Source organism: Erythrolamprus reginae, chromosome 6 (assembly GCF_031021105.1).
Source record: "Erythrolamprus reginae isolate rEryReg1 chromosome 6, rEryReg1.hap1, whole genome shotgun sequence".
NCBI classification, from domain to species: Eukaryota; Metazoa; Chordata; class Lepidosauria; order Squamata; family Dipsadidae; genus Erythrolamprus; species Erythrolamprus reginae.
In genome coordinates, this window is record NC_091955.1 from 64218852 (window position 1) to 64245157 (window position 26306).

General features: G+C 42.1%; 1 protein-coding gene across 3 annotated transcripts in view; it reads right to left on the reverse strand.

The window, feature by feature from the left end:
• XPNPEP3 (X-prolyl aminopeptidase 3) overlaps positions 1 to 26306 on the reverse strand; it is a 39184-nt gene that overhangs the window by 3073 nt on the left and 9805 nt on the right. For all 3 annotated transcript variants that reach the window (XM_070756066.1, XM_070756065.1, XM_070756064.1), the window contains 6 exons: positions 24232 to 24434; positions 19034 to 19096; positions 11254 to 11367; positions 9112 to 9197; positions 7507 to 7690; positions 1475 to 1595 (listed from right to left, as the gene is read on the reverse strand). In XM_070756066.1, coding sequence (XP_070612167.1) covers positions 1475 to 1595; positions 7507 to 7690; positions 9112 to 9197; positions 11254 to 11367; positions 19034 to 19096; positions 24232 to 24434 — 771 coding nt within the window. The remainder of the gene's footprint in view (positions 1 to 1474; positions 1596 to 7506; positions 7691 to 9111; positions 9198 to 11253; positions 11368 to 19033; positions 19097 to 24231; positions 24435 to 26306) is intronic.

A 26306-nucleotide genomic window follows, 5' to 3' on the forward strand; every position in this document is an offset into this window, starting at 1 on the left:
GATCTTCTGAGATCATTAAGAAGATCTTTAAAGAATCCAACCAACTCTTTGTAATCAATTTCCTCCATGACTTTAAAATCACAGTTCTCAGATTAAAAATAAATAAATAAAAATTAGACAGGTTCAACCTGTTTTCAAAAGTCATTCAGAGGTGTCATCATTCCTTAATAATCGTTTGTCTCCATATCTTGAAGTCACAAATCACTAAATTTACACAATCTGTTCAATTGCTAATAGTATATATTCCACAGCCTTTTATAATTTATAAATTTTCATTTTAGTAGTTAAAAATCCAAGTCCTTCTGTTCCTCTTATTGTTTACATCTATTCAAGGTCATTCTTATCTAAAACAGTCCAAACATTTTCTTTCAGACACTAACAAATTTGCAATCTGTTTTAAATTTCCTCAGCTTTTAAGCTTTCAAATCTTTCAAGGTCAGCAGCTGACCAAGTATCCATAAGAATGTTCTACCACTACGGTAATTCCTCCAACCACCAGATGGTATCTTCTGTTCTGATCTGCCAGCTCTGCCTTTCCTGTTTTCATTTTTCCATTTTTTGAATCAATTCCGATTTTCAAGTTATTTCTCCCAAATTTATCTTCCAAATTTCTTACACCTCCACCAATTTTTTTAAAACAAAGTTCCAAATCTTTGGTAATTGGTCTTTAGTTATAGATCCCTTTAATCTTATTGTTCCATTGTATCCACATGCTAAGCAGCCACTCCTTAATTTCCGGTCCTTTTGTTCCCCTTTAAATATTAAAGTATTTCTTTCACTTTTCTTTTGGCGATATCGCTCACCAGCCTCTGTTTCCTTCACCCTCTCCAGGACAACTTTAGCTTTTATTTTATTTTATTTTATTTATTTATTCAATTTTTATGCCGCCCTTCTCCTTAGACTCAGGGTGGCTTACAACATGTTAGCAATAGCACTTTTTAAACAGAGCCAGCGTATTGCCCCCACAATCCAGGTCCTCATTTTACCCAACTCGGAAGGATGGAAGGCTGAGTCAACCTTGAGCCAGTGATGAGATTTGAACCGCTGACCTTCAGATCTACAAGTCAGCTTCAGTGGCCTGCAGTACAGCACTCTACCTGCTGCACTACCCCGGCTCCAATCTCACAATTCAATCCTGGCTATGTGACCGCCGCAGCTAGGATGACACTTAAATGTTGTCTTCTGATTGCCGCAGGCCAAGGGATGGTGGTGAGCTGGCTCGCTGAGAGGGTTTGCCACCACCCACAGCATACCGGCAAGTACCCCTCTTTTCCCCCACCCTACAGGGTTATAACCTGGTTCTGAACAATGCTGATATCTCCAAACCTGGTCTCCAAACAGCGCTGATATTGGAGTTCCCCTATGGAGCGAGGGGAAACTCCATTGGTCATGCCTCCTCCCGGCATTCTTCTTTTCAAAATACACAGATAGACACACATCTTTTTATATTGATTTCACCAGTTCACTATTTTACCTGGCTCAATGGTGATCACCATCCTTGGTTGGAGGAGAGTTGATCGGGATACATCAGGTGTATCATGAACATCCATTCCCAGATAATGTCCTACATGATGTGGACAGTATTTCCGAACAGCCTATGAGGCAAAAAATAATACATTCCTAAAACAAGCAAAATTTGGACTAATGTTGGATGGATATTCTTCAGCACAAAATGTGCCAGAAACATACAGTGAAAAGGAAATATAACATTAATTGGTTGTTCTTACTTATAAATACACTTATTATTTTTTGTGCGGGCACCATCTTCTGCCTTGAATCTATCAAATTTGTTGTTTGCTGTAAGGGCAACAGACTCTTTTAAGCAAAATATATAAATGACAATCAGTTTGGCATTAAAGGCAAATAGTGTTTGTTTTGAGTTCCAAGGTACCTTTGATCTTTTAGCTGGCAGGTTCCTCTGTGGGTAAAAAAATAATATTACGTGGCATTGTGAGGCCATCACTTATTTCAGTACCTTGCCCAAATTTTATGCAATGGTTATTCAAAACCATTTTGACCTAAGCTTAGTTTCTTGTTCAAAACCTCACCACTTTTTACAGCAGACCAGCGTGAATATCAAGTAGGTTGTTCTTACAGGGATAAGAAACTTTTCAGTTGCCGTGAATTTCACAAATCAGAATAGGGAAAGGTCTCAAGAAGCAGCAATATACATCACTTTGCTAAGCAGCTGGTCTATTTTTTTTATTTATTTATTTTATTTATTATTTGGACTTGTATGCCGCCCCTCTCCGAAGACTCGGGGCGGCTCACAACAAGTGAAACAGTCACAAAATCCAATTAATTAAAATATTTAAAGATTTAAGAAAAACCCCATGTAATAACAGACACACACACAAGCATACCATGTATAAATTAAACATGCCCAGGGGAGATGTTTAATTTCCCCATGCCTGACGGCAAAGGTGGGTCTTAAGGAGTTTACGGAAGGCAGGAAGAGTAGGGGCAGTTCTAATCTCCGGGGGGAGTTGGTTCCAGAGAGCCGGTGCCGCCACAGAGAAGGCTCTTCCCCTGGGGCCCGCCAACCAACATTGTTTAGTTGACGGGACCCGGAGAAGGCCCATTCTATGGGACCTAATCGGTCGCTGGGATTCGTGCGGCAGGAGGCGGTCTCGGAGGTATTCTGGCCCAATGCCATGAAGGGCTTTAAAGGTCATAACCAACACTTTGAATTGTGACCGGAAATTGATCGGCAGCCAATGCAGACTGCGGAGTGATGGTGAAACATGGGCATACCTAGGTAAGCCCATGACTGCTCTCGCAGCTGCATTCTGCACGATCTGGAGTTTCCGAACACTTTTCAAGGGTAGCCCCATGTAGAGAGCATTACAGTAGTCGAACCTCGAGGTGATGAGGGCATGAGTGACTGTGAGCAATGAGTCCCGGTCCAGATAGGGCCGCAACTGGTGCACCAGGCGAACCTGGGCAAACGCCCCCCTCGCCACAGCTGAGAGATGGTTTTCTAATGTGAGCTGTGGATCGAGGAGGACGCCCAAGTTGCGGACCCTCTCTGAGAGGGTCAATAATGTTCTTGAAGTGCACATATCATATCATGATAGCCATTACTGTACGTAGAAATATTCTTAGAGTATAACAAAGGAAGAGTCCAGTACCACTTTCCATTTTTAAATGTTCTCAGTACATAACTTGCAAAAGTAGCACATCTCATAACAATTGGTTTTACTTAATATGAAATATTTTCCTACATTTTCCAGTTGAAACAGAAGAATAGAATAGAATAGAATTTTTATTGGCCAAGTGTGATTGCACACACAAGGAATTTGTCTTGGTGCATATGCTCTCAGCGTACATAAAACAAAATATACATTTGTCAAGAATCATGTGGTACAACACTTAATGATTGTCATAGGGGTCAAATAAGCAATGAAGAAGCAATATTAATAAAAATCTTAGGATATAAGCAACACGTTACAGTCATACAGTCAACATGGGAGGTTGTGTGTTGATACTACTTCAAAATATCCATTGATTTAAGGTAGTTTTATTGGAAGTTGTACTATGTAAAACCATACTCTGTCCATCTAATATTGTTTATGCCAAAAAGTTGCAGCTCTTTAAAGACCCACAAGTTTTTTCTTGCCTCATTAGAGACAGTAGGCAGGCAAGTATTTGATTGCTGGACTAAATACCTATTTAAGGTTTATTTTGTTGCATTTTGATGCATTTTTTATTTGTCCCACAATTTCTGAGATTGATGGGTAGAAAGAGCTTGTACTGAAATATTATCACCCGTAGTTGTCTATGAAAGATCAGGGAAGTATTACACAGGAAAGTTGAATCAAAGTGAATCATTAACAGATTTCTAGAGCAGGCGCTTTTCTATGTACATGGCAAAAAAAAATTATGTGAAAACATCTTCCATCATTACCAAAATGTTAAAATGAAACACTTTTCTCCCCAATTTAGCAATCAAATTTAATAACCTTACTGATTGATATATAATCAATAAGGTTATTAAATTTGATATACAGTGGTACCTTTACTTAAGAACGCCTCTACTTAAGAACTTTTCTAGATTAGAACTGGGTGTTCAATATTTTTTTGCCTCTACTTAAGAACCATTTTCTACTTAAGAACCTGAGCCCGGAAAAATTTCCCAGGAAATTTGAGAGCGGCATGAAAGCCCGGCCAGTTTCCTGCCATTCTCCCTTAAATCCTATTGGAAGTTTCAACTCAGTTTTCAGCTGCTGAGCCAGCACACCACACCCACCCACCAGTATTTATAGAGGGAAGGCAGCTCAGGTCTCGCTGTGTTCGCCCTAGAACAAGGACAGAAGCACCAGCCTGAAGATGACGAGTAGGACCTCATCGAAACGTCGCCAGAAATCTCTGAATCCTACATGGGAAGAAACCCGAATATGCCAAGACATCCATATATATTTTCAGCAAAAACGTGTGATACACACACAGACACACACACACACATATATATATATGTTTTCGTAGATTTTCATGGGTACAGGTATGAAGGTCTTGGCATATTTGGGTTTCTTTCCGTGTAGGATTCAGGGATTTAGTGGCAACGTTTCGATGAGGTCCCACTCATCATCTTCAGGCTGGTGCTTCTGTCCTTGTTCTAGGGTGAACACAGTGGGAAGAAACCCGAATATGCCAAGACCTTCATATATATATGTCACACGTTTTTGCTGAATTTTTAAAATTAAGGATATAATATAGAATATCCTTTAAATAATTAGTCTACTTGACATAGATCTCCACTAGTCTCCCTTCCTTTTCATTATCACCAAAAATATGTTACACATATAAGAATATAGTTTGTCAGCTATACAAAAATTTATCTGCCTTGTATATAGCCCCTGAAAGGGCGGATAAGCAAAAGGGTGCTCCCTCCCATATTTGGGTATACCAGGGTTATTCGACAGAAAAATATATATGGCTCTTCCCTGGTACAAAGCTGAGTAGAAGAGATCCTGTGATCTAGAGGTTAAAGCTGCTGCCTTGCAAGGCAGACCTCACAGATTCAAATCTCGGTAAGGGTATGACTGGTTGAAGAGAGCAAAGGAGCTCGAAATAGATCTATACTAGTCTCCCTTCCTTTTCATTATCAGTAAAAATATGTTACATACATACATGTGAATATCAAAGTTACAAAGAAATGATAAAGAAATAATGGGATACTAATATAGAACTGTTTAAAGCTGTTTACCTCTCATCAGCTAACCATACCCTTCTAGGATTTGAATATGGGCTACTTGCCTTGTTAGGCAGTGCTTTTATATGTATGCTTACACACACACCCACACACACACCCACATGCACACAAATAATTTTTAAAAATCTAAATGGTCTGCCACCTGCTGGATGAAAGAGATACTGTACTGCTGATAACCTTTGACTTGTCACCAATGTAGGTACAGCAGTACCTCGTGATACGAACCCCATGCCATACGAACATTCCGAGATACGAACCTGGGGTTCGGAAAATTTTTGCCTTTTCTTACGAACTTTTTCCGCCTTACGAACCTGCCACCCAAACGCCAAACCCGGACGTTCGGCAAAAGTTCGGGTGGCCGCCGAGAAGCCCCGCCGCCTGGCTGTCGCCTTTTGAAACAGCTGGGGGGCTTCTCGGCGTCCTCTTGAACCCGAATGCCAAACCCGAAAGTTCGACAAAAGTTTGGGTTTGGACGTCGAGAAGCCCCCCCAGCTGTTTCAAAAGATGACAGCCGGGCGGCGGGGCTTCTCAGCGGCCACCTGAACCCGAACTTTTGCCGAACTTCCAGGTTTGGCATTCGGGAAAATGCTGAGAAGCGCCCGGCTGTTTCAAAAGGTGACAGCCGGGCGGCGGCGTTTTTGCGTTGTTTTTTTCTTGCACACATTAATTTATTTTACATTGTTTCCTATGGGAAACATTGTTTCGTCTTATGAACCTTTCGCCTTACGAACCTCCTCCGGGAACCCATTAAGTTTGTAAGATGAGGTATTACTGTACTTCTCAATTCATGACAGAAATTGAGCCTAAAATTATAGTCATAAATAGAGGCATAATGTGACTGTATTTGAACTTATAATTGTATTTACAACAGTGGTTAAGTCAATGCTGTGGTTATGAAACAAATTCATTTCCCACAATGGTTGGGGGGGTGAGGTTTTGCCAAAAACTGGTGACTCAGTTGCCAAAAACACAAAATGGGATCGTGTGATTATTGGTGGGGAGAGGGATGCTGTTCTAATTCAAAAAATAAATTGTAAGTAGCTCTAGAGAGGTTCATCATAACTGTAAATGATTCTTAGGGGACAGGTTGTAAATCTATGACTACCTGTATTTATTTTAGACCTGCATTTGTGCAGGAAGCTACAACTGCAAAACTTAAAATGGGATGGTTTACAGGATTGTTCTTTTTTATTTACTGTTCACTTGTTATTTTACCCAGGAAAAATATCAGGCTAAACAGATATGCAAAGAAACCAAATCCAGTCAGTCAGTGAAGCAATGGAACTGATGTGCTGGTGTCTGGAGGCTGTTGGGGTCTGGATGGGTGTCAACAGACTCAAACTCAACCCTGATAAGACGGAGTGGCTGTGGGTTTTGCCTCCCAAGGACAATTCCATCTGTCCGTCCATTACCCTGGGGGGGGGAATTATTAACCCCCTCAGAGAGGGTCCGCAACTTGGGCGTCCTCCTTGATCCACAGCTCACATTAGAGAAACATCTTTCAGCTGTGGCGAGGGGGACGTTTGCCGAGGTTTGCCTGGTGCACCAGTTGCGGCCCTATTTGGACTGGGACTCACTGCTCAGAATCACTCATGCCCTCATCACCTCGAGGCTCGACTACTGTAACGCTCTCTACATGGTGCTACCTTTGAAAAGTGTTCGGAAACTCCAGATCGTGCAGAATGCAGCTGCGAGAGCTATCATGGGCTTTCCTAAATATACCCATGTTACTCCAACACTCCGCAGTCTGCACTGGTTGCCAATCGGTTTACTGGTCACAATTCAAAGTGTTGGTTATGACCTATAAAGCCCTTCATGGCATCGGACCAGAATAGCTCCAGGACCGCCTTCTGCCGCACGAATCCCAGCGACCAGTTAGGTCCCACAGAGTTGGCCTTCTCCGGGTCCCGTCGACTAAACAATGTCATTTGGCGGGACCCAGGGGAAGAGCCTTCTCTGTGGCCGCCCCGACTCTCTGGAACCAGCTCCCCCCAGAGATTAGAACTGCCCCTACCCTCCACACCTTTCGCAAACTCCTTAAAACCCACCTTTGTCATCAGGCATGGGGGAACTGAGATATCTCCCCCGGGCCTATACAATTTATGTATGGTATGCTTGTGTGTGTGTCTGTTTAATAATGGGCTTTTTTAATATTTTAAACTGTAAATTATTTGATTTGTTATAAACTGTTTTTATTCTGTTGTGAGCCGCCCCGAGTCTACGGAGAGGGGCGGCATACAAATCTAATAAATAATAATAAAATAATAATAATAATATGCAAAGAAACCAAGTACCTTGAAGACCTGAGCCTCACTAGTGCTATCCTTTAGGATTCCCAACTCTTTCAGCTTCTGTCCAATGAGAGTTAGCATTAAATTGTAGATGTTTTCGAGGCTCACACCTGAAGAACAAAGTCTTAGGCATGACTTCTGGACCTCCAGCATAGCCTGGTACAGCTCTGCCTGGGGGCTAGTGAACCTGACAATAAGAAAAAAACACGAATCAGCTCAAGTGAGATTTAAACAGAAAGAAAAGCAAAAATCAAACGCTGAGATGCATGTACAAAATAATTTTGCCACAATGTCGTTTGGATTTGTTCTGTTCCAAAATGTTGGTGAAAGATTGCACACCCGAACACCTCTCATTTTCAATCCTTTCTCTAATTTTACCTTGGAAAATATGAGTGAAATTGATAAATAACATTTCCCCATTAACATTGTGAAATGAAATAATGATATGCAAACTTTTCTGAATTATCTGGTTTTGCATTACCACAAACTAAAGCATATCTCAACTCTAGAGCAGTGGAAGCAGGATGGCCGTAGTACATTGCACTAAATACTGCAATGACAGTATTGGTGGGGATGATTTCTGAAGTATAATGAAATGAAGAAATAGAATAAAATAGAATTTTATTGGCCAAGTGGACACACAAGGAATTCGCCTTGGTCTATATGCTCTCAGTGTACATAAAAGAAAAGATACGTTCATCAAGAATCGTATGGCATAACACTTAATGATAGTCAATTCAATTCAATTTATTAGATTTGTATGCCGCCCCTCTCCGAAGACTCGGAGCGGCTCACAACAATAATAAAAACAATATTCCAGCGAAAACAAATCTAATATTAAAAAGCACATAAAACCCTATCATATTTAAAAAAGCAAACAACATATACATACCCAAACATAAATATAAAAAAGCCTGGGGGAAAGGTGTCTCAACTCCCCCATGCCTGGTGGTATAGATGGGTCTTGAGTAATTTACGAAAGACAAGGAGTGTGGGGGCAGTTCTAATCTCCGGGGGAAGTTGATTTCAGAGGGCCGGGGCTGCCACAGAGAAGGCTTTTCCTGGGGCCCGCCAAACAGCATTGTTTGGTCGACGGGACCCGGAGAAGGCCAACTCTGTGGGACCTTATCGGTCGCTGGGATTCGTGCGGTAGCAGGCGATTCCGGAGGTACTCTGGTCCAATGCCATGCAGGGCTTTAAAGGTCATAACCAACACTTTGAATTGTGACCGGAAACTGATCGGCAGCCAATGCAGGCCACGGAGTGTTGCAGAAATGTGGGCGAATCTAGGAAGCCCCACGATGGCTCTCGCGGCCGCATTCTGCACAATCTGAAGTTTCCAAACACTTTTCAGAGGTAGCCCCATGTAGAGAGCGTTGCAGTAATCGAACCTCAAGGTGATGAGGGCATGAGCAACTGTGAGCAATGACTCCCTGTCCAAATAGGGCCAAACTGGTGCACCAGATACAAATAAGCAATCAAATAATATTAGGAACCAGTCAATATAAATTATAAGGATACAAGCAACAAAGTTAGAATAATGAAACATTTCAGGAAAATCTGGAACTGCCACCAACTTGATGTTCCTTTGCTGGGAACAGGACCTACCTGCCATTGATGGGCCAAGTGCGGGTAATGTCGCTCACATAACAAGAGTATTCGCACCCTCCGTCCAATAAAACCATTTCGCCATCCTGGAGCACAAGAAAAAGCAATTACTTGGCATTTAAGAATTTCATTTAAATAGTGCTGTAAAAGAGGTTTTTTTTAAAACAAACAAACAAACAAACCTGGAATTTATCTTTAGTGAGATAAATTACATTTGCTTTTTCAACTAATAGTTCAGCAAAGTGTAGCTTTTTATAGTTACAGTGCACTCTTCTTCTTTGCAAGCTTTGATGTTCAGCTTATTTTAATATGTATTTATTTATTTATTGAATTTATATGCCGACCCTCTCCAAAGACTCTGGGCGGCTTATAACATTTAATAAAAAACAATGAAATACAATGGCAAATCCAATGAATTAAACTAGATAACTAATCTAAAATCCCCAATATTTTAAAAATCAATCGTACACATTCAGACTTCAGCCATACATAACATTCATTGGCCAGGGGGCAAAGATCTAATTGCCCCAAGCCTGGCGACATAAGTGAGTTTTAAGACTCTTGAGGAAGGTGAGGAGGGTGGGGGCAATGCGAATCTCGGGGGGGGGGAGCTGATTCCAGAGGGCTGGGCCCCCCACAGAGAAGGCTCTTCCCTTTGGCCCTGCCAAGCGACATTGTCTGGTTGACGGGACCTGGAGAAGGCCAACTCTGTGGGACCTAACCGGTGGCTGAGATTCACATGGCAGAAGGCGGTCCCCCAAGTAATCTGGCCCGATGCCATGTAGGGCTTTATAGGTCATTATGAACACTTTGAATTGTGTCCGGAAACCAATTGGCAAGCAATGCAGTCCAAGCAGTGTTGGAGAAACATGGGCATGTCTAAAAAAGGCCCATGGCTGCTTACGCAGCTGCATTTTGCATGATTTGAAGTTTCTGAACACTCTTCAAAGGTAGCCCCATGTAGAGAGCATTGCAGTAGTCTAATCTCGAGGTGATAAGGGCATGAGCGACTATGAGTAGCGACTCCCTGTCCAAATAGGGCCGCAACCGGTGCACCAGGCAATCTTGGACAAATGCCCCCCTCACCACAGCTGAAATATGGTCCAAAGTCAGCTGTGGATCGAGGAAGTCGCCCAAGTATCATCACTCTTATTTATTATTGACTTCTGTTGTCCCATAACTGACAGTTGGATTATGGGAACTGAAATCCAGCACAAAGAAAAGTACCACGATGAGAAAGTCTGATCTAACTTAACAGGTGTTGCTATGTTAATTTCATTTACTTTCACTTAAATGCTACCTTTTAATCATACCCACTTTTATTGGCCAATAGCCAGGGGTGGGCTGCTGCCTGGACTGGGGGAGAGGGGGAAACGCAGTGGGGTAGCAAAAATGGAGCTCCACCCCAGAGCACCCAGTTTGCACTGAAAGGTGTTGAAAGAAAATGCTGCATAAGCCATGCCCACAGTGTGGTAGTAAAAATTTTGGTAGCTCTTCACTGCCAATAGCAGCCATATTCATCAACCACATTGATGGGGAAGGAGGCGAAGAGAAGGACTCCTGAAAAATTCATTTTTCTCATGAATTAAGTACCTAAATCAGCCAAATCACATGAATAGTGGCCGATATTATTGGCCATGCTGCAAAACCTGTTCGGAGATTTTATATTGCTTTTATATTCTTTACAAAAATCCCCATATTTCTTTCTTAAACGATTTATAGGCAGTACAGCTTTAAGATTGTTTCTAAATTTCTTTGTTCTACTCCGTAGAATGAGGAAGTAGATTTTTACCCCTAGGAATATCGGATAGTCAGAAACACACTAGAATGCAGTAGAACTGGTTATGGTCTACTCAGTTTAAGAAGATACTTGGAAACAGGATTATATCCTCTTTTAAATGCAGTTCCATTCCAACCTTCTTCAATGGCTTAGTTAATATAGTACCTTCCATCCTTCCGAGGGTAAAATGAGGACCCAAACTGCTGGAAGCAATATGCTGACTCTGTAAACTGCTTAGAGGGCTGTAAAGCGATATATAAATCTAAGTGCTATGGCTCTTGTTGCAGAACAGCTTCATTTATTTCTTTTGGAGGGGTTCAGTGGATAATAATACTATTATGTTGCAGAGTTTATTCAGTTACCTTGATAAGTTGATTGTTTTTCACATAATGCAAGGTATTGGACCTGTTGCCTCCAGCAACCACAGGGGGGTAAGCTAAAATATCAGCACCACGAGCCCGGCACTCAAATTCAAACTGGAAATAAAATAATCCATTAATTGTTGAAATAAATGCAGATACGAGTCCTTTCTCACAAAGCCTCTGCCGATGCCCATACTTGGGCCAGCAAACTAGCAAAGTATATTATTATTATTATTATTATTATTATTATTATTATTATTAATTAGATTTGTATGCTGCCCCTCTCCGCAGACTCGGGGCGGCTCACAGCAGTAACAAAAATAGTATACATTGACAAATCTAATAATTCAAAATCTAAAATAACACTTGTACATTTAAAAATCTAAAAGCAAAGAACCCCAATATAAAAAACATACATACAGTCATATCATGCACAAAAACTACATAGGCAGGGGGAGATGTCTCAGTTCCCCCACGCTTGACGACAGAGGTGGGTTTTAAAGAGTTTACGAAAGGCAAGGAGGGTAGGGGCAGTTCTAATCTCTGGAGGTAGCTGATTCCAGAGGGTCGGGGCCGCCACAGAGAAGGCTCTTCCCCTGGGTCCCGCCAGACGACATTGTTTAGTCGACGGGACCCGGAAAAGACCAACTCTGTGGGACCTGACCGGTCGCTGGGATTCGTGCGGCAGAAGGCGGTCTCGCAGATATCCTGGTCCGGTGCCATGAAGGGCTTTATAGGTAATAACCAACACTTTGAATTGTGACCGGTAACTGATCGGCAACCAACTTCAGAGTGTTGGAGTAACATGGGCATATTTGGAAAAGCCCATGATTGCTCTCGCAGCTGCATTCTATATGGGATATATTGTATGTTTGAATAGAAAATATATACAAGATTAAAAATACGAGAGTTAGAGAGATGAGAAGAAAAATCTTACATAAATGGTACTACACACCTGCACAAATTGCACACTTCCAGGGGAAAGAGAAGGGCATATGTTGGCACGGATGCCAAAAAAAAGGAATTTTTATGCATATGATCTGGGAGTGTGCAGAAATTCAGAAATTCTGGAATGTAGTCCAGAATGAAATTAATAAAATGTTAAACATTAACTGGATTATTACAAAAGAAATAGCAATTTTAATCAAATATAGAGAACTAGGAGAATTTAAGGAAATTAAAACCGCAGCACTGGAAAGTGCTCAAGCGGTGATGGTATTAGGATGGAAAGATTCTACAAAATGGACATTAAAAAATTGGTACTGGTATATGGTGGATCACATACATTTTGAAATTATGGAAATAAGATTAAATAATTTTGATAAGAATAAATTGGAGAAGCTGATGGTGCGATGGAACAAGGTAAAAGACTATATGTTAAGTAGAATCTGTGATGTAAATATGAAAAATAAATTGCAATCACTCTTTTAGTAATACTAGAACAAGATAGAGCCAAGGAAGGAACAATAGATAAACAATTAAATTTTTTTGAATCCTCTTGTATGGGTGGTGGGGGTGATGGGGTGTGTGTTGTTGTTAGGTGATGGGCACATGCACTGTGCACTGTTATATGTTTGTTTTATGTTAACTTTTAAAAAACCAATAAAAATTTATTTTAAAAAAATATTGTATGTTTGAATAGGAAGACTTAATTCTGCTTTCTCAAGTCAGGTGGTTCTCGCTTAACAATCATTTATGATTGTTCAAACTTACAACACTGCATGAATGAATGGTACTCATGACTGTACTTACAACAACTGCAGTATCACTGTAGTCACATAATCACCATTTGCATCCTTCTTTGCCATCTTCCTACAAAGTCAATGGGAAAACTGGCAGGAGTTCACAAAAGGGGACTACACGAGATCCTTGCTTAACGACTTGCCATGATTCATTTATCATCAATGGAAAATGCCATGATTTCCATTGCTAAGTAACAGACAGGTGTCACTGTGCTTTATGACTGTATCACTTAGCAATGGAAATTATGATCCCAATTACTGTTGTTGAATAAGGACTATCTTTAATGGATCTATATCATAGTTTGTTGTCAAGACAAAAAAAATGAGCAACCATATAACCATATAAATCAGCCGTGGTGGTGCAGCAAGTAGAGTGCTGTACTGCAGACCACTGAAGCTGACTTATAGATCTGTAGGTCAGCGGTTCAAATCTCATCACCGGCTCAAGGTTGACTCAGCCTTCCATCCTTCCAAGGTGGGTAAAATGAGGACCCAGATTGTGGGGGCAATAGGCTGGCTCTGTTAAAAAGTGCTATTGCTAACATGTTGTAAGCCCCCCTGAGTCTAAAGAGAAGGGCGGCATAAAAATCGAATAAATAAATAAATAAACAAATAAATAAATAAATAAATAAATAAATAAATAAATAAACAAACAAACAAACAAACAAACAAACACGGCTGTCAAACTCCCAGCCCGCAGGGCGGATGTGTCATGCACTGGCCATGCCTAAGCCCAATTTAGCAAAGGAAGGAAAAGTCCCAATACATCATGTGACGCTGCCGTGATGACGTGAGTTTGACACCCCTGATATAAAAGGCATTCTTAGCTCCTTGAAGGAAATATACTGTAGTATATCAACCCATAAGTAAAGTTTTGCTTAAGTAAAATACCTAACAGCCTCAGATATTGCAATCAGCGGAGAGGAATTATGTTGTTTAGCAAAGCCATATATTTCTCTTCTCTCCTACAGTACGTGAACTAAAAAACCCTAATATGCTATGGAAAGCAAATGTATATAACAGTGATGGCGAAAGTTTTTTCTCTCGGATGCCGAAAGCATGTGTGCACACACTATTGTGCCTGCACAGGTGCCCACACCCAGGGCGAAAATTGCCTCCCCTGCCCTCCTAGAAGCCCTCTGGAGGTCAGAAACAGCCTGTTTCCCAACTTCTGGTGGGCCCAGTAGGCCCATTTTTTATTTATTTATTTATTTATGTATTTATGTATTTATTTATGTATTTATTCATTCAATTTTTATGCCGCCCTTCTCCTTAGACTCAGGGCGGCTTACAACATGTTAGCAATAGCACTTCTTAACAGAGCTAGGCTATTGCCCCCACAATCCGGGTCCTCATTTTACCCACCTCGGAAGGATGGAAGGCTGAGTCAACCTTGAGCCGGTGATGAGATTTTTTTTTTTTTAATATATTTTTATTGGTTTTGCACATAAGGTTACATGAAACAAACATAAAACAGTGCACAGTGCATGTGCCCATCACCCGACTGACAATGCCCACCACCACTACCACCAATTGCGGGGGGTTCAAATATTACTAGATTATGTTCTTTTATTTCCTTAGCTCTAATTTGCATTTATTTACTATTCAAAGAGTGATTGGAGTTTATTTTTCACATTTTCGTCGCAAATTCTACTCAACATATACTCTTTCACCTTATTCCATCGTACCATCAGCTTCTCCAATTTATTTTCATCAAAATTGTTTAATCTTATTTCCATGATTTCAAAATGAATGTGATCCACCATGTACCAGTACCAGTTCTGTAATGTCCATTTTATACTCTTTCCAACCCAATACCACTACCCCTTGAGCGCTTTCCAGTGCTGCCGTTTTTATTTCTTTAAAACCTCTTAGTTCTCTTTGTTTAATTAATATCACTATATCTTTTGTAATTATCCAATTAATATTTAGCATCTGCACTTCCTTCCAAAATTTCTGAACTTCAACACACTCCCAGAACATATGCATGAAAATTCCTTTCTTTTGGCAACCATGCCAGCAATTACCTTTCCCTTTCCCCTGGAAGTGTGCAAGTTGTGCCGGTGTATAATACCATTTATGTAAAAATTTTCTTCTCATCTCTTTAACTCTTGAATTCTTAGAGCCGGTGATAAGATTTGAACCGCTGACCTTCAGGTCTGCAGTCAGCTTCAGTGGCCTGCAGTACAGCACTCTACCTGCTGCGCCACCCCGGCTCTTTCCTGGAGCCTGGGAAGGGCAAAAATGCCCTCTCCCTGCATGCTTAATTGCCTCAGAATGACTCAGCGTTCTCTACGTAGGCCTCCCTTCTGCACTGAGATATTACCTCAGGATATGCTTAATCCTGACATCCCATCCTCCTGGAGGCCCTCCAGAAGCCAAAAATGCCCTCCCAGAGCCTCCGTGTGAACTGAAAATCAGCTAGCCGGTGCGCACATACGTGCTGGAGCTGAGGTAGGGCAACAGCTCACACGCCAGCAGATATGGCCCCACGTGCCACCTGTGGCACCCGTGCCATCGGTTCACCATCACTGGTATATAACATGTCTCATTTTTGTTCAGGAAAAAACTACCAAGAACTTGGTGATTGTTTTAAAACAGCAAAAGCAAACATAGAAACATAGAAGTCTGACGGCAGAAAAAGTCCTCCTGGTCCATCTAGTCTGCCCTTATACTATTTTCTGTATTTTATCTTAGGATGGATATATGTTTATCCCAGGCATGTTTCAATTCAGTTACTGTGGATTTATCTACCACGTCTGCTGGAAGTTTGTTCCAAGGATCTACTACTCTTTCAGTAAAATAATATTTTCTCATGTTGCTTTTGATCTTTTGCCCAACTAACTTCAGATTGTGTCCCCTTGTTCTTGTGTTCACTTTCCTATTAAAAACACTTCCCTCCTGGACCTTATTTAACCCTTTAATATATTTAAATGTTTCGATCATGTCCCCCCTTTTCCTTCTGTCCTCCAGACTATACAGATTGAGTTCGTTAAGTCTTTCCTGGTACGTTTTATGCTTAAGACCTTCCACCATTCTTGTAGCCCGTCTTTGGACCCGTTCAATTTTGTCAATATCTTTTTGTAGGTGAGGTCTCCAGAACTGAACACAGTACTCCAAATGTGGTCTCACCAGCATTCTATACAGTGGTCCCTCGATTTTCGCGATCTCAATCTTCGCGAAACGCTATACCGTGATTTTTCAAAAAATAATAAATTAAAAATATGTCCGCGGTTTTCTCTCTTTATTCCACTCTGCTCTCTCTCTCTTTCCTTCTCCCACCCCTCCACTTACCCACAAGAAGAAAAAAAGCAACCTCTGCCGGGCAGCTCCCCTTGTGTCCTCGCTTTGTGCCTGCCTCTTGTCCCTCTCTTTTGGGGATTTTTTTTTCTTTTCTTTTTTCGCCTTTGGTCTCCCATTACTGTAAACCTGCCGCTTGGCCGCCGCCGAGGAGAATGCGAGGCATGCGAGGTCCCTGCAGAGCAGAGGGGGTGGCTGAGGCGGCGGAGGCGTAGTGGCGGCGGCAGCAGGCGAGCTTGGAGCCTTGCTTCAAGGGGGTCAGACGCAGCCTCGGCAAGCCGAAGGTTTCCGCGGCTCTGACCCAGAGCAGGAAGGGCTGGTGGGGGCGGCGAATCCACCTCCCCAGCCACCGGCTCCACCATCTGCGCATGCGCGGCCCATGGGAAAAAAAGGGCGCGCATGCACAGATGGTGTTTCCACTATATCGCGAAAAATCGATTATCGCGAGAGGTCTTGGAACGTAACCCTCGCGATAATCGAGAGATCACTGTATAGCGGGATCATAATCTCCCTCTTCCTGCTTGTTATACCTCTAGCTATGCAGCCAAGCATCCTACTTGCTTTCCCTACCGCCTGACTGCAGATAGATAGTTTTTCTTAGGTGCTTCTATCTATGCCCAATTCTCTTTCCCTCCCCCCCCCCTTTATATTTATCCTTCTCTGGATACATATCCACAAGAGTAGCAAACCCGCCAAGGATTTTTTTCATTAGATGAAAGAGGCACTTACCTCATTCATTTTTTTTTTAGGTTGTGTTAGACTGTATTGCCTACTCAAATTTGTTCCTTTGAAAAAGAAGAGACCTTAGTTTTTTCCTATTTCTCACATTTTCATTACGTTTGAGGGGGTGGCTGTTGGCACTCTCAACTGTTAATTAGAACCAAAATGTATTTTTTTGGATACTATACATGTGTAGGAGAATGTTTGTAGGGAAAATTGCTTCTAAATTAAAATGTGCAAATACATTAAATAACACTTTTCATTTGCACTATTTTTTCCTTGAAATCTCCATTTCATAACAAGTATTCTTTAAGGAAAGATAATGTTCAGGAAGTAGAATATAATTAGTGCCTGAAGAGCAAAATCATCTACATGGTTCAGATGAAAGGTTATCAATAGTCCCCTACACCAGTGTTTCCCAACCTTGGCAACTTGAAGCTCTTTGGACTTCAACTCCCAGAATTCCCCAGCCAGCGAATGCTGGCTGGGGAATTCTGGGAGTTGAAGTCCAGATAGCTTCACGTTGCCACGGTTGGGAAACACTGCCCTACACACGTCTATTCAAAAATATACCACAGGTCCAGTGGGATTTACTGTGTGTAAGTGCTGAGTCATATTCTTAATAAATCTTTTCTATGCTTTATTAAAATCCTGGTCTCTCTCTTAATATTCTCCTACTTTGGTATCCATTCTGGAGGGATGTCCAAGTTCTAAATTAAGTGTCAACATGAGGATTAATTGAAACCTATCATATGTTATGTCAGGGTTTCCCAACCTTGGCAACTTGAAGATATTTGGACTTCAACTCCCAGAATTCCCCAGCCAGCATTCGCTGGCTGGGGAATTCTGGGAGTTGAAGTCCAAATATCTTCAAGTTGCCACGGTTGGGAAACACTGTGTTATGTGAGCATATGCATTACATGTGAATACAGTGATCCCTCGATTAGCACGGTCTCGATTAGTGCGAAACGCTACAACACGGTTTTTCACAAAATATTAATTAAAAAATACTCCACGGTTTTTTTGCTATACCACGGTTTTTCCCACCCGATGATGTCATACGTCATCACCAAGAGTCACTTCTCTGTCTCTTTCTCTTTCTTTCCTGTCACTATGCTTCAATCATTTTCTCATTTCTCTTTTTTCTCCCCTTTTTTCTATCATTTCTCTCTCTCTTTCTTCCTCTCTCACACTCTCTTCCTCCCTTCTCTCTCCCCCCCCTCCACTTGCCCACGAGAAGAAAAAAAGCAACCTCTGCCGGGCAGCTCCCCTTGTGCCCCCGCTTTGTGCCTGCCTCTTTTGGGGATTTTTTTTTCTTTTCTTTTTTGCGCTGGCGGCGGGAGCTGTTGGGGAGGGCTCTGCCGGGAAGGCCTCTCAGCTGCAGAGCCGAATGGGGGCGGAGGCAACAGCGGAGCCCGGCGCTGGGGCCATGCGAGGCTGTTCATCCAGGGGGGCGTGGACTGGCAAGTCGCCCTCCTTTCTCTCTCTTTCTCAAGATCGCTTGCCGCTTGCCTATTGCAGCGAAGGAGGCGAAGCAAGGCTCCAAGCTGCAAAGCGGCAAGCGGCAAGCGATCTTGGGGTTTCCCCTTTGCCTGGGCGGCGGGAAGACCAAGGGAAGGTTCCTTCAGCCGCCCAACACCTGATCCGCTCCGCAGCGCGGCAGCAGCGAGGAGCCGAAGATGGGGTTTCCCCTTTGCCTTTACCCCATCTTCGGCTCCTCGCTGCTTCCGCGCTGCGGAGCAGATCAGCTGTTGGGCGGCTGAAGGAACCTTCCCTTGGTCTTCCCCCGCCGCCCACCACGCAAACTCCACCATCTGCGCATGTGCGGCCATGAAAAAAATGGCGCACATGCGCAGATGGTGGTTTTTACTTCCGCATCCAGTATAACGCGGAAATCGGTTAGCGCGGGAGGTCTTGGAACGTAACCCCCGCGCTTACCGAGAGATCACTGTACAACCTAAAAACTGGTTGTCAGATTACAGTGAAGGACTATTTCCACAATGCAAAAAAGCACATACCTTAGCATATAGAAAGGCTTCGTCCACTGGTGCTTTGCTTGTAAACATAGTCTCTATGAATGCCTGTGGAAATGCAGTAATAAGAACTATTAATGAATATGCTAGTTTCCAAAATATGGTTATATTTTCCAAAAGATGAGGCAGGAGGATCAGCATCTTAGATCTGATTCTAAGCAGTGAGGAAGAGCTAACTGAGGAGCTGAATAGACCATACTGGGATTCAATACACCATCATAAGAATATATAGAAGAAATAACTACATCTCTACAAAAAATAGAGCACAACAATGACAAAAATTATATTGAATGCATTTGGGTCAATATTAAAGGGGGGGATGACTGCCATAAGTCTATACCTATGGTTTTGTTTTGTTTTTATATTAATGGGTTTTTAATCGTTTTTAGTATTGGATTATTATTGTACGCCGCCTTATTACTGCTGTTAGCCGCCCTGAGTCTCTGGAGAGGGGCAGCATACAAATCCAATAAATAAATAAATACCAGTGATGGCAAATCTATGGCACGGGTGCCACAGGTGGCACACAGAACCATATCTGCTGGCACGCAAGCCGTTGACTTAGCTCAGCTCCAATGTGCATGTGTGTGTCGGCCAGCTGATTTTTGGCTTGTGCAGAGGCTCTGGGAGGGTACTTTTGGCTTCCAGAGAGCCTCCGGTGGGATGGGGAGAGTTTTTTACCCAGCCCCGGCTCCAGGGAAGCCTTTGGAGCCTGAGGAGGGCAAAACACGGGCCTGCTGGGCCCATCAGAAGTTGGGAAACAGGCTGTTTCCGGCCTTCAAAGGGCCTCTGGGTGTGAGGGAAGCTTTTTTTGCCCTCTCCAGGGATTGAACTATGGCTGTGGGCACTCTCACATGTGCAAAAGCGTGCACGCAGGTTTTTTAAGCACCCGAGGGGAAAAAAGTTTGCCATCACTGGAGTCTATACCAATGATGGTGAACCTTTTTTGGTTCACGTGACAAAAAGCGTGTGTGTGCGCGTGCTAGCATGTGTGTACATACCCCTCCCCTCCCCCCACATACGCAGCCCCCTGCACTGCCCCTGCGCATGCACACAGGCCTTTCTGAAGCCTGGTAGGTGAAAAGAATGACCAAACGGTCAAACCGGAAGGAAAACCCACTTATTACTGCTGTTAGCCGCCCACAACATGTAAGAAACAAGAAAAAAGTCAACGAAACAATTGATCCATTGATGGAAGAAAGTGGCAAGAAGGCCACACTTGGAATACTGCATTTAGTTTTGGTCGCCACGATGTAAAAAAGGTGTTGAGACTCTAAAAAGAGTGCAGAGAAGAGCAACAAAGATAATTAAGGGACTAGAGGCCTAAAACATGAAAAATGGTAGCAGGAACTGGGTAAGTCTCATTTAAGGAAAAGAAGGACTAGGGGAGACATGATAACAGTATTCCTTTATCTCAGGGGCTTCCACAAAGAAGAGGGAGTCAAGTTGTTCTCCAAAGCACATGGGGGCAAGAGAAAAAGCAATGGGTGGATATTAACTGATTCCCCTAGCTGTCCTGTTTTATGCATGGTTTGCTGAATTGTGTGATTGTTTTTAATAAGGGTTTCTTAATGTGTTCTGTTTTAACACTGGATTTGTAGACTGTATTATCTGTTGGAAGCCGCTCCGAGTCCTCGGAGAGGGGCGGCATACAAATCTAATAAATAATAAATAATAATAATAATCAAGGAGAAAAGCAACTTAGAACGAGGGAGAAATTTCCTGACAGTTAGAACAATTGATAGGTGGAACAACTTGCCTGCAGAAATTGTGAATGCTCCAACACTGGAAGTTTTAAAAAAGATGTTAGATAACCATTTGTCTGAAGTGGTGTAAGGTTTCCTGCCTAAGCAGGAGGTTGGACTAGGGCAGTGATGGCGAACCTATGGCACGGGTGCCACAGGTGGCACGCGGAGCCATATCTCCTGGTATGTGAGTTGTTGTCCTAGCTCAGCCTTTGGAGCCTGGAGAGGGTGAAACATGAGCCTACTGGGACCAACAGAAGTTGGGAAACAGGTCGTTTTTGGCCTCCAGGGGCTGGGGAAAGCTGTTTTCGCCCTCCCCAGGCATTGAATTGTGGGTGTGGGCACTCACACATGCACCATAGCACATATCCAGTCTTTCGGCACTCAATGAAAAAAAGGTTCCCCATCATTGGATTAGGGACTCCAAAGTCCCTTCCAACTCTGTTATTCTGTGCTATCAAATGAGAAATTGGAACATAGCTGTAGGCGTACACTTTGGATGACGATGTATTATAGAAAGTGATTAATTATGTTTGATTTCTTCTTCACTGGTATTTGTTATACTAACTGAAATGATGGTTATCTCATTATGTGTAGGGGACTAAAGTTGACAGAAGGCTTTCCACGACCACAAGGATCCCATATTTTATTTCTGGAATACTGTAAATCATCAGCATCTGATCCAGAACCACCCTAGTAGAAAGATGCCAGCTATATCTACTGTGTTTCCCTGAAAATAAGACCCAGTCTTATTTTCTTTTGGGCTTGAAAACAAGCCCTTGGGCTTATTTTGTTTACGTGCAGGAGGCTTGGCCACGGTTGCAACGGACAAAGCTCTTGGCATGTCCCGGCCTCCACCCGCTTTGCCTGCTGGCCCAGGCGCTGTTGGGACACTTCTTGGCCATGGTGGGCACTATGCTAGCTGCCAAGCGGCTGCCGATTTTATTTATTTATTGGATTTGTATGCCGCCCCTCTCTGTAGACTCGGGGGGGGCTAACAACAATGATAAAAACAGCATGTAATAATCCAATTAATAAAACAACTAAAAACCCTTATTATAAAACCAAACATACACACAAACGTACCATGCGTAACTTCTAATGGCCTAGGGGGAAGGAATATCTTAACTCCCCCATGCCTGGCGGCATAAGTGAGTCTTGAGTAGTTTACGAAAGACAGGGAGGGCGGGGGCAGTTCTAATCTCCGGGGGGAGTTGGTTCCAGAGGGTCGGGGCCACCACAGAGAAGGCTCTTCTCCTGGGACCTGCCAAACGACATTGTTTAGTCAACAGGACCCGGAGAAGGCCAACTCTGTGGGACCTTATCGGCCGTGGGATTCGTGCGGTAGCAGGCAGTTCCGGAGGTAATCTGGTCCAATGCCATGAAGGGCTTTAAAGGTCATGACCAACACTTTGAATTGTGACCGGAAACTGATCGGCAGCCAATGCAAGCCACGGAGTGTTGAAGATGCTGCTGCTGGCCTCACAGGAACCTCTTTGCCCACCAAGGATATGCTGAGCTTGGCCCCAACTGAAGCTGCAGGCAAGCAAACAGTGGGACGGAGAGGGTGGGGCTGATGGTAACTGACCAAACACTTTTTACCCAAAGGAAGCTTTGTTTGCTCGTAACGGAGCCAATAGCTCTGTTTCAAACTGTCTCCTTTGCAAGCACGCAAAGTTTTAAGTCTCCGTCAATTCTCCCTCTGGGCGAAAAGTGTTTGGTCATCCATTCTCAAGCACCCCAAATACTTTTCGCCCAGACGGAGAAATGACGAAGACTCAAAAATTCATGTGCTTGCAAAGTTTGAAATAGGGCTATTAGTTGTTTCAAAGTGTCCCCTTTGCAAGCAGACAAAGCTTCGTCTCTGTTCTATCCCGGGCCTATGCAGATTGAAAACAAAGGAGGAATCCACTTGCGGATATTTCAAATCAAACTTTTTATATAGAAAGCATCATTTATACAAGCCAGATTCGTGCCTGTGAGTTCATTTTGGCACCTTCTCAGTGAGAGGAGTTAAAAAGATAACAGTCCGGCAGGTCGGCTGCTGCCGAAGATCAAAGCTAATTGCGCATTCCTTTATGAGATAAGGATTCTTCAGTTTCACTGACTTACAGTTACAGCTTTCCAGACTCTCCGCAGACAGGGCAATTCTACTCCAAGGATTTTAGCAGAGAAATAACAGTTGGCTAGCATAACATGTCTGGAACCCCAAACCTCAACTGACTCCATTACAAAACATTGAAACTCCACCCCGAATTTCCCATAAGCCACCCTTAAATACTTATGGGGAGTGGTCAACAATTCCCTAGAGTTAAAAAAATTAGACTACTTCCTTTTCTCATACAAGTTCTGTTGTCTTGTTCTTAATCTTCTAAAGCAGGCATCTAACAAAGGTTCATGGTCTTCCTCCTCCTCCCCCTCCTCTGTCAGACCCTACTCTCACTGGCATATCTGCCATCTCTGGTGGTCCCCCAAGTTCATCCAAGTCCATCTCTCCCTCATTCTCACCATCAGCTGGCAAAACCACTGGTCCAGGGTACCAAGACGGCCCTGGTTCATCCTCCTCAGAATCTGCCACTATCAGAGTTGGTTGAGGACCACTCACAACACTATCCTTTCTGTTGGCTTGCGTGAGGCTGCATCAAACAATCACCCACACAAGGCTTCAGGATCACCTGCCTCCTCCATCCCCCATCGCTCAGCCTGCTGCCAGAGCCACCACGCAGCAAAAATCACATTTATTTATTTTATTTTATTTTAATATTTATTTATTGATTGATTGATTGATTGATTGATTGGATTTGTATGCTGCCCCTCTCCGTGGACTCGGGGCGGCTAACAACAGTGACAAAAAACAGAATGTAAAAATCCAATACTACAACAGCTAAAAACCCTTGCTATAAAACCAATCATACATACAAACATACCATGCATAAATTGTAGAAGCCTAGGGGGAAAGATTATCTTAATTCCCCCATGCCTGACGGCAGAGGTGGGTTTTGAGGAGCTTATGAAAGGCAAGGAGGGTGGGAGCTATTCTAATCTCTGGGGGAAGTTGGTTCCAGAGGGTAGGGGCCGCCACAGAGAAGGCTCTTCCCCTGGGCCTTTCTTACCCCTGCCTATGCCTCCATGCTTGGACTTACTGGTATTTATACTGTGTCAAGGGGTCAGTGGGCTGCGGCCAGACATTGTTGGTTCCCACAAGCTCGTTGCCTCTCATGCTGGCCATGCCCATTCCCCCTGTGCTGATAATTTTGGGTAAGATTTTTATTAGGCCCATCTCCAAAAAAAACCCCTGGGCTAGGGCTTATTTTTGAGGTAGGTTTTATTTTTGGGAGACATAGTATATGTCATTTTCCATTTGGCATGAATTCCAGTATCATGCCTTTTTTCTCTCTCTCTTAATACTTTGCGCAACATAAATGCTTTGATCGATACCTGTGAAGTGATTTTGGCAGCAATTTTCATCCTCTCAATCTCTGTGGCAGATTTGATCAGCCGTAGGTTTTGCACTAGATGCCGGACAGCTCGAACATGGTTGTTACATTTAGCTTTGACCTCAGCCAGATGGAGCAGGTAATCAGAATGGAGCTGTGGATGCACAGGTTTAGCAAAATCATACCAAACTGTGCTGGAATCATCTGTGAAACAGAATGGAATTATATTTTAGGTTTAATTAATGATACTTCTTTGGAGAGATGTTTGCATATTTTTGGTAAGTATCAGATTGCAGTCACATATGAATTTTTAAACCTGCCTGAAAGGAATCAGTAATAAGAAATATTGGTGAAGTGTAACTAACTAATAGATCAGCTCCCTAGAAACAAAGATATGAATTAAGAAAGATCTAAATTAACAGATAAAGAGGGCATGTGTTTTCCCAATGCATCCTTCTTTATATAAAAAAATAGATTTCAATTACATCTGAATAGGAATATACAATTCTTTTGTAAATGCAATCAAAAAATGTACTTGGTCTTGAACAGAGTGAGAAGAATCACACTACAAAAATATACAAAAAGTAATTTAAACTAAATATAAATTGATTAAAATAAATGATTAATTATTCTCAATGGGTTTAATACAACTATTAATTATTCCTATACTATTTAATATTGTCCACTTGCACTGCATTAACGATTTCAGATTATCAATATCTTTTGTTAGGACACTGGAGCCACTTCTACAGGAAGAAGGCTCTGGAGCTACAGATTATGAATCTCTATACTATAATTTTAACAAAGCTTCTTCTATTCAGAATACAGTACATTCCCATTCATGTGGACACAGAAATAATGTTTTTAACACTCTTAAATATGTTAAGAATGCAGCCTAAACAAAGTGCGAAGCAGGACTGTGCAAATCCTTTGAAAGAATTGGAAGCATATACTTTTGCACTATTAAAGCAATAATTTCCAAATCAAATAGCTAATTAGGAAGCTATTCTCAATTATTTTTTCTGTCTTGTGCATGGACAGCTATTTTCTTTGGTGCACTAATCAGGAGAGGCTACAGTACAGTACTATAAAGTTGCACACAACTGTTTCTAAACTCTATTACTTATCACTTTCAATATGTTGCACATATACATGATTCTACTACAACAGTTCTCAAAGAGAGGAATTGTGAAAGTAGAATTTAAATGTTCTCTTTGGAACAAAAGACCAATAAAATTAATCACAGTTCTGTAGTAACAATTTCTTCTGTATCAATGTATCAAAGATATATAAGTCCAAGTACAAACTTGGAAAACTTTCACTGTTGCATAACAGCTATCATACAAGTCATAATAATAATAATACTAATAATAATACTACTACTAATAATAATAATACTACTAATAATAATAATAATACTGTAGCCACAAACTGGGCAAAGTAAGACTCTCCAGAGTCTGTCTCCCTATTCATAATTTTACAAACTTTGCCCTTAAATATACCCATGATATATAGAAGGTCATCTGGGATTGGGGCAACTTAGAATTAATGAAAATAAACGTTTGTACATATTTCTGAAATGAAAACTTCAATCAAAAAGTATTTAGTTGGTCACTTCACTGTTTTTCAGAAAATATGAATATTGCATGTTAATATTTGCATTAAAATCCAAAAACAAATTTGCCCTCCTCTCTATTGAAATTATAATTTCCCAGGTTTTTTCCTCCATAAAGCCACTTACAGAGGTAAGAATGCAGGGTTTTAATTGGGTTAAATGTCTCACATAAAGTTATTATTGCCTTAGTTATTATTATTGACACACACCTCAAACCAGTCATATGACTGCATTTTGAGCATTTGTCAAGTGGCCCACCCATTTGCAGTGTCCCATGTGACATTTACACTTTTGCCAGAAATCAGCATTTACTTCTGGTCCGCAGCAAAAAACGGACAATGAATTTGCTTAACGACCGCATTCACTTAATAACGGCTGAAAAAAGGCTGAGAAATTGGCCACAGGCACATGATGACCTGCTTAATAACTCTCATAACGTATAACTGCAATTGCAGATTTAG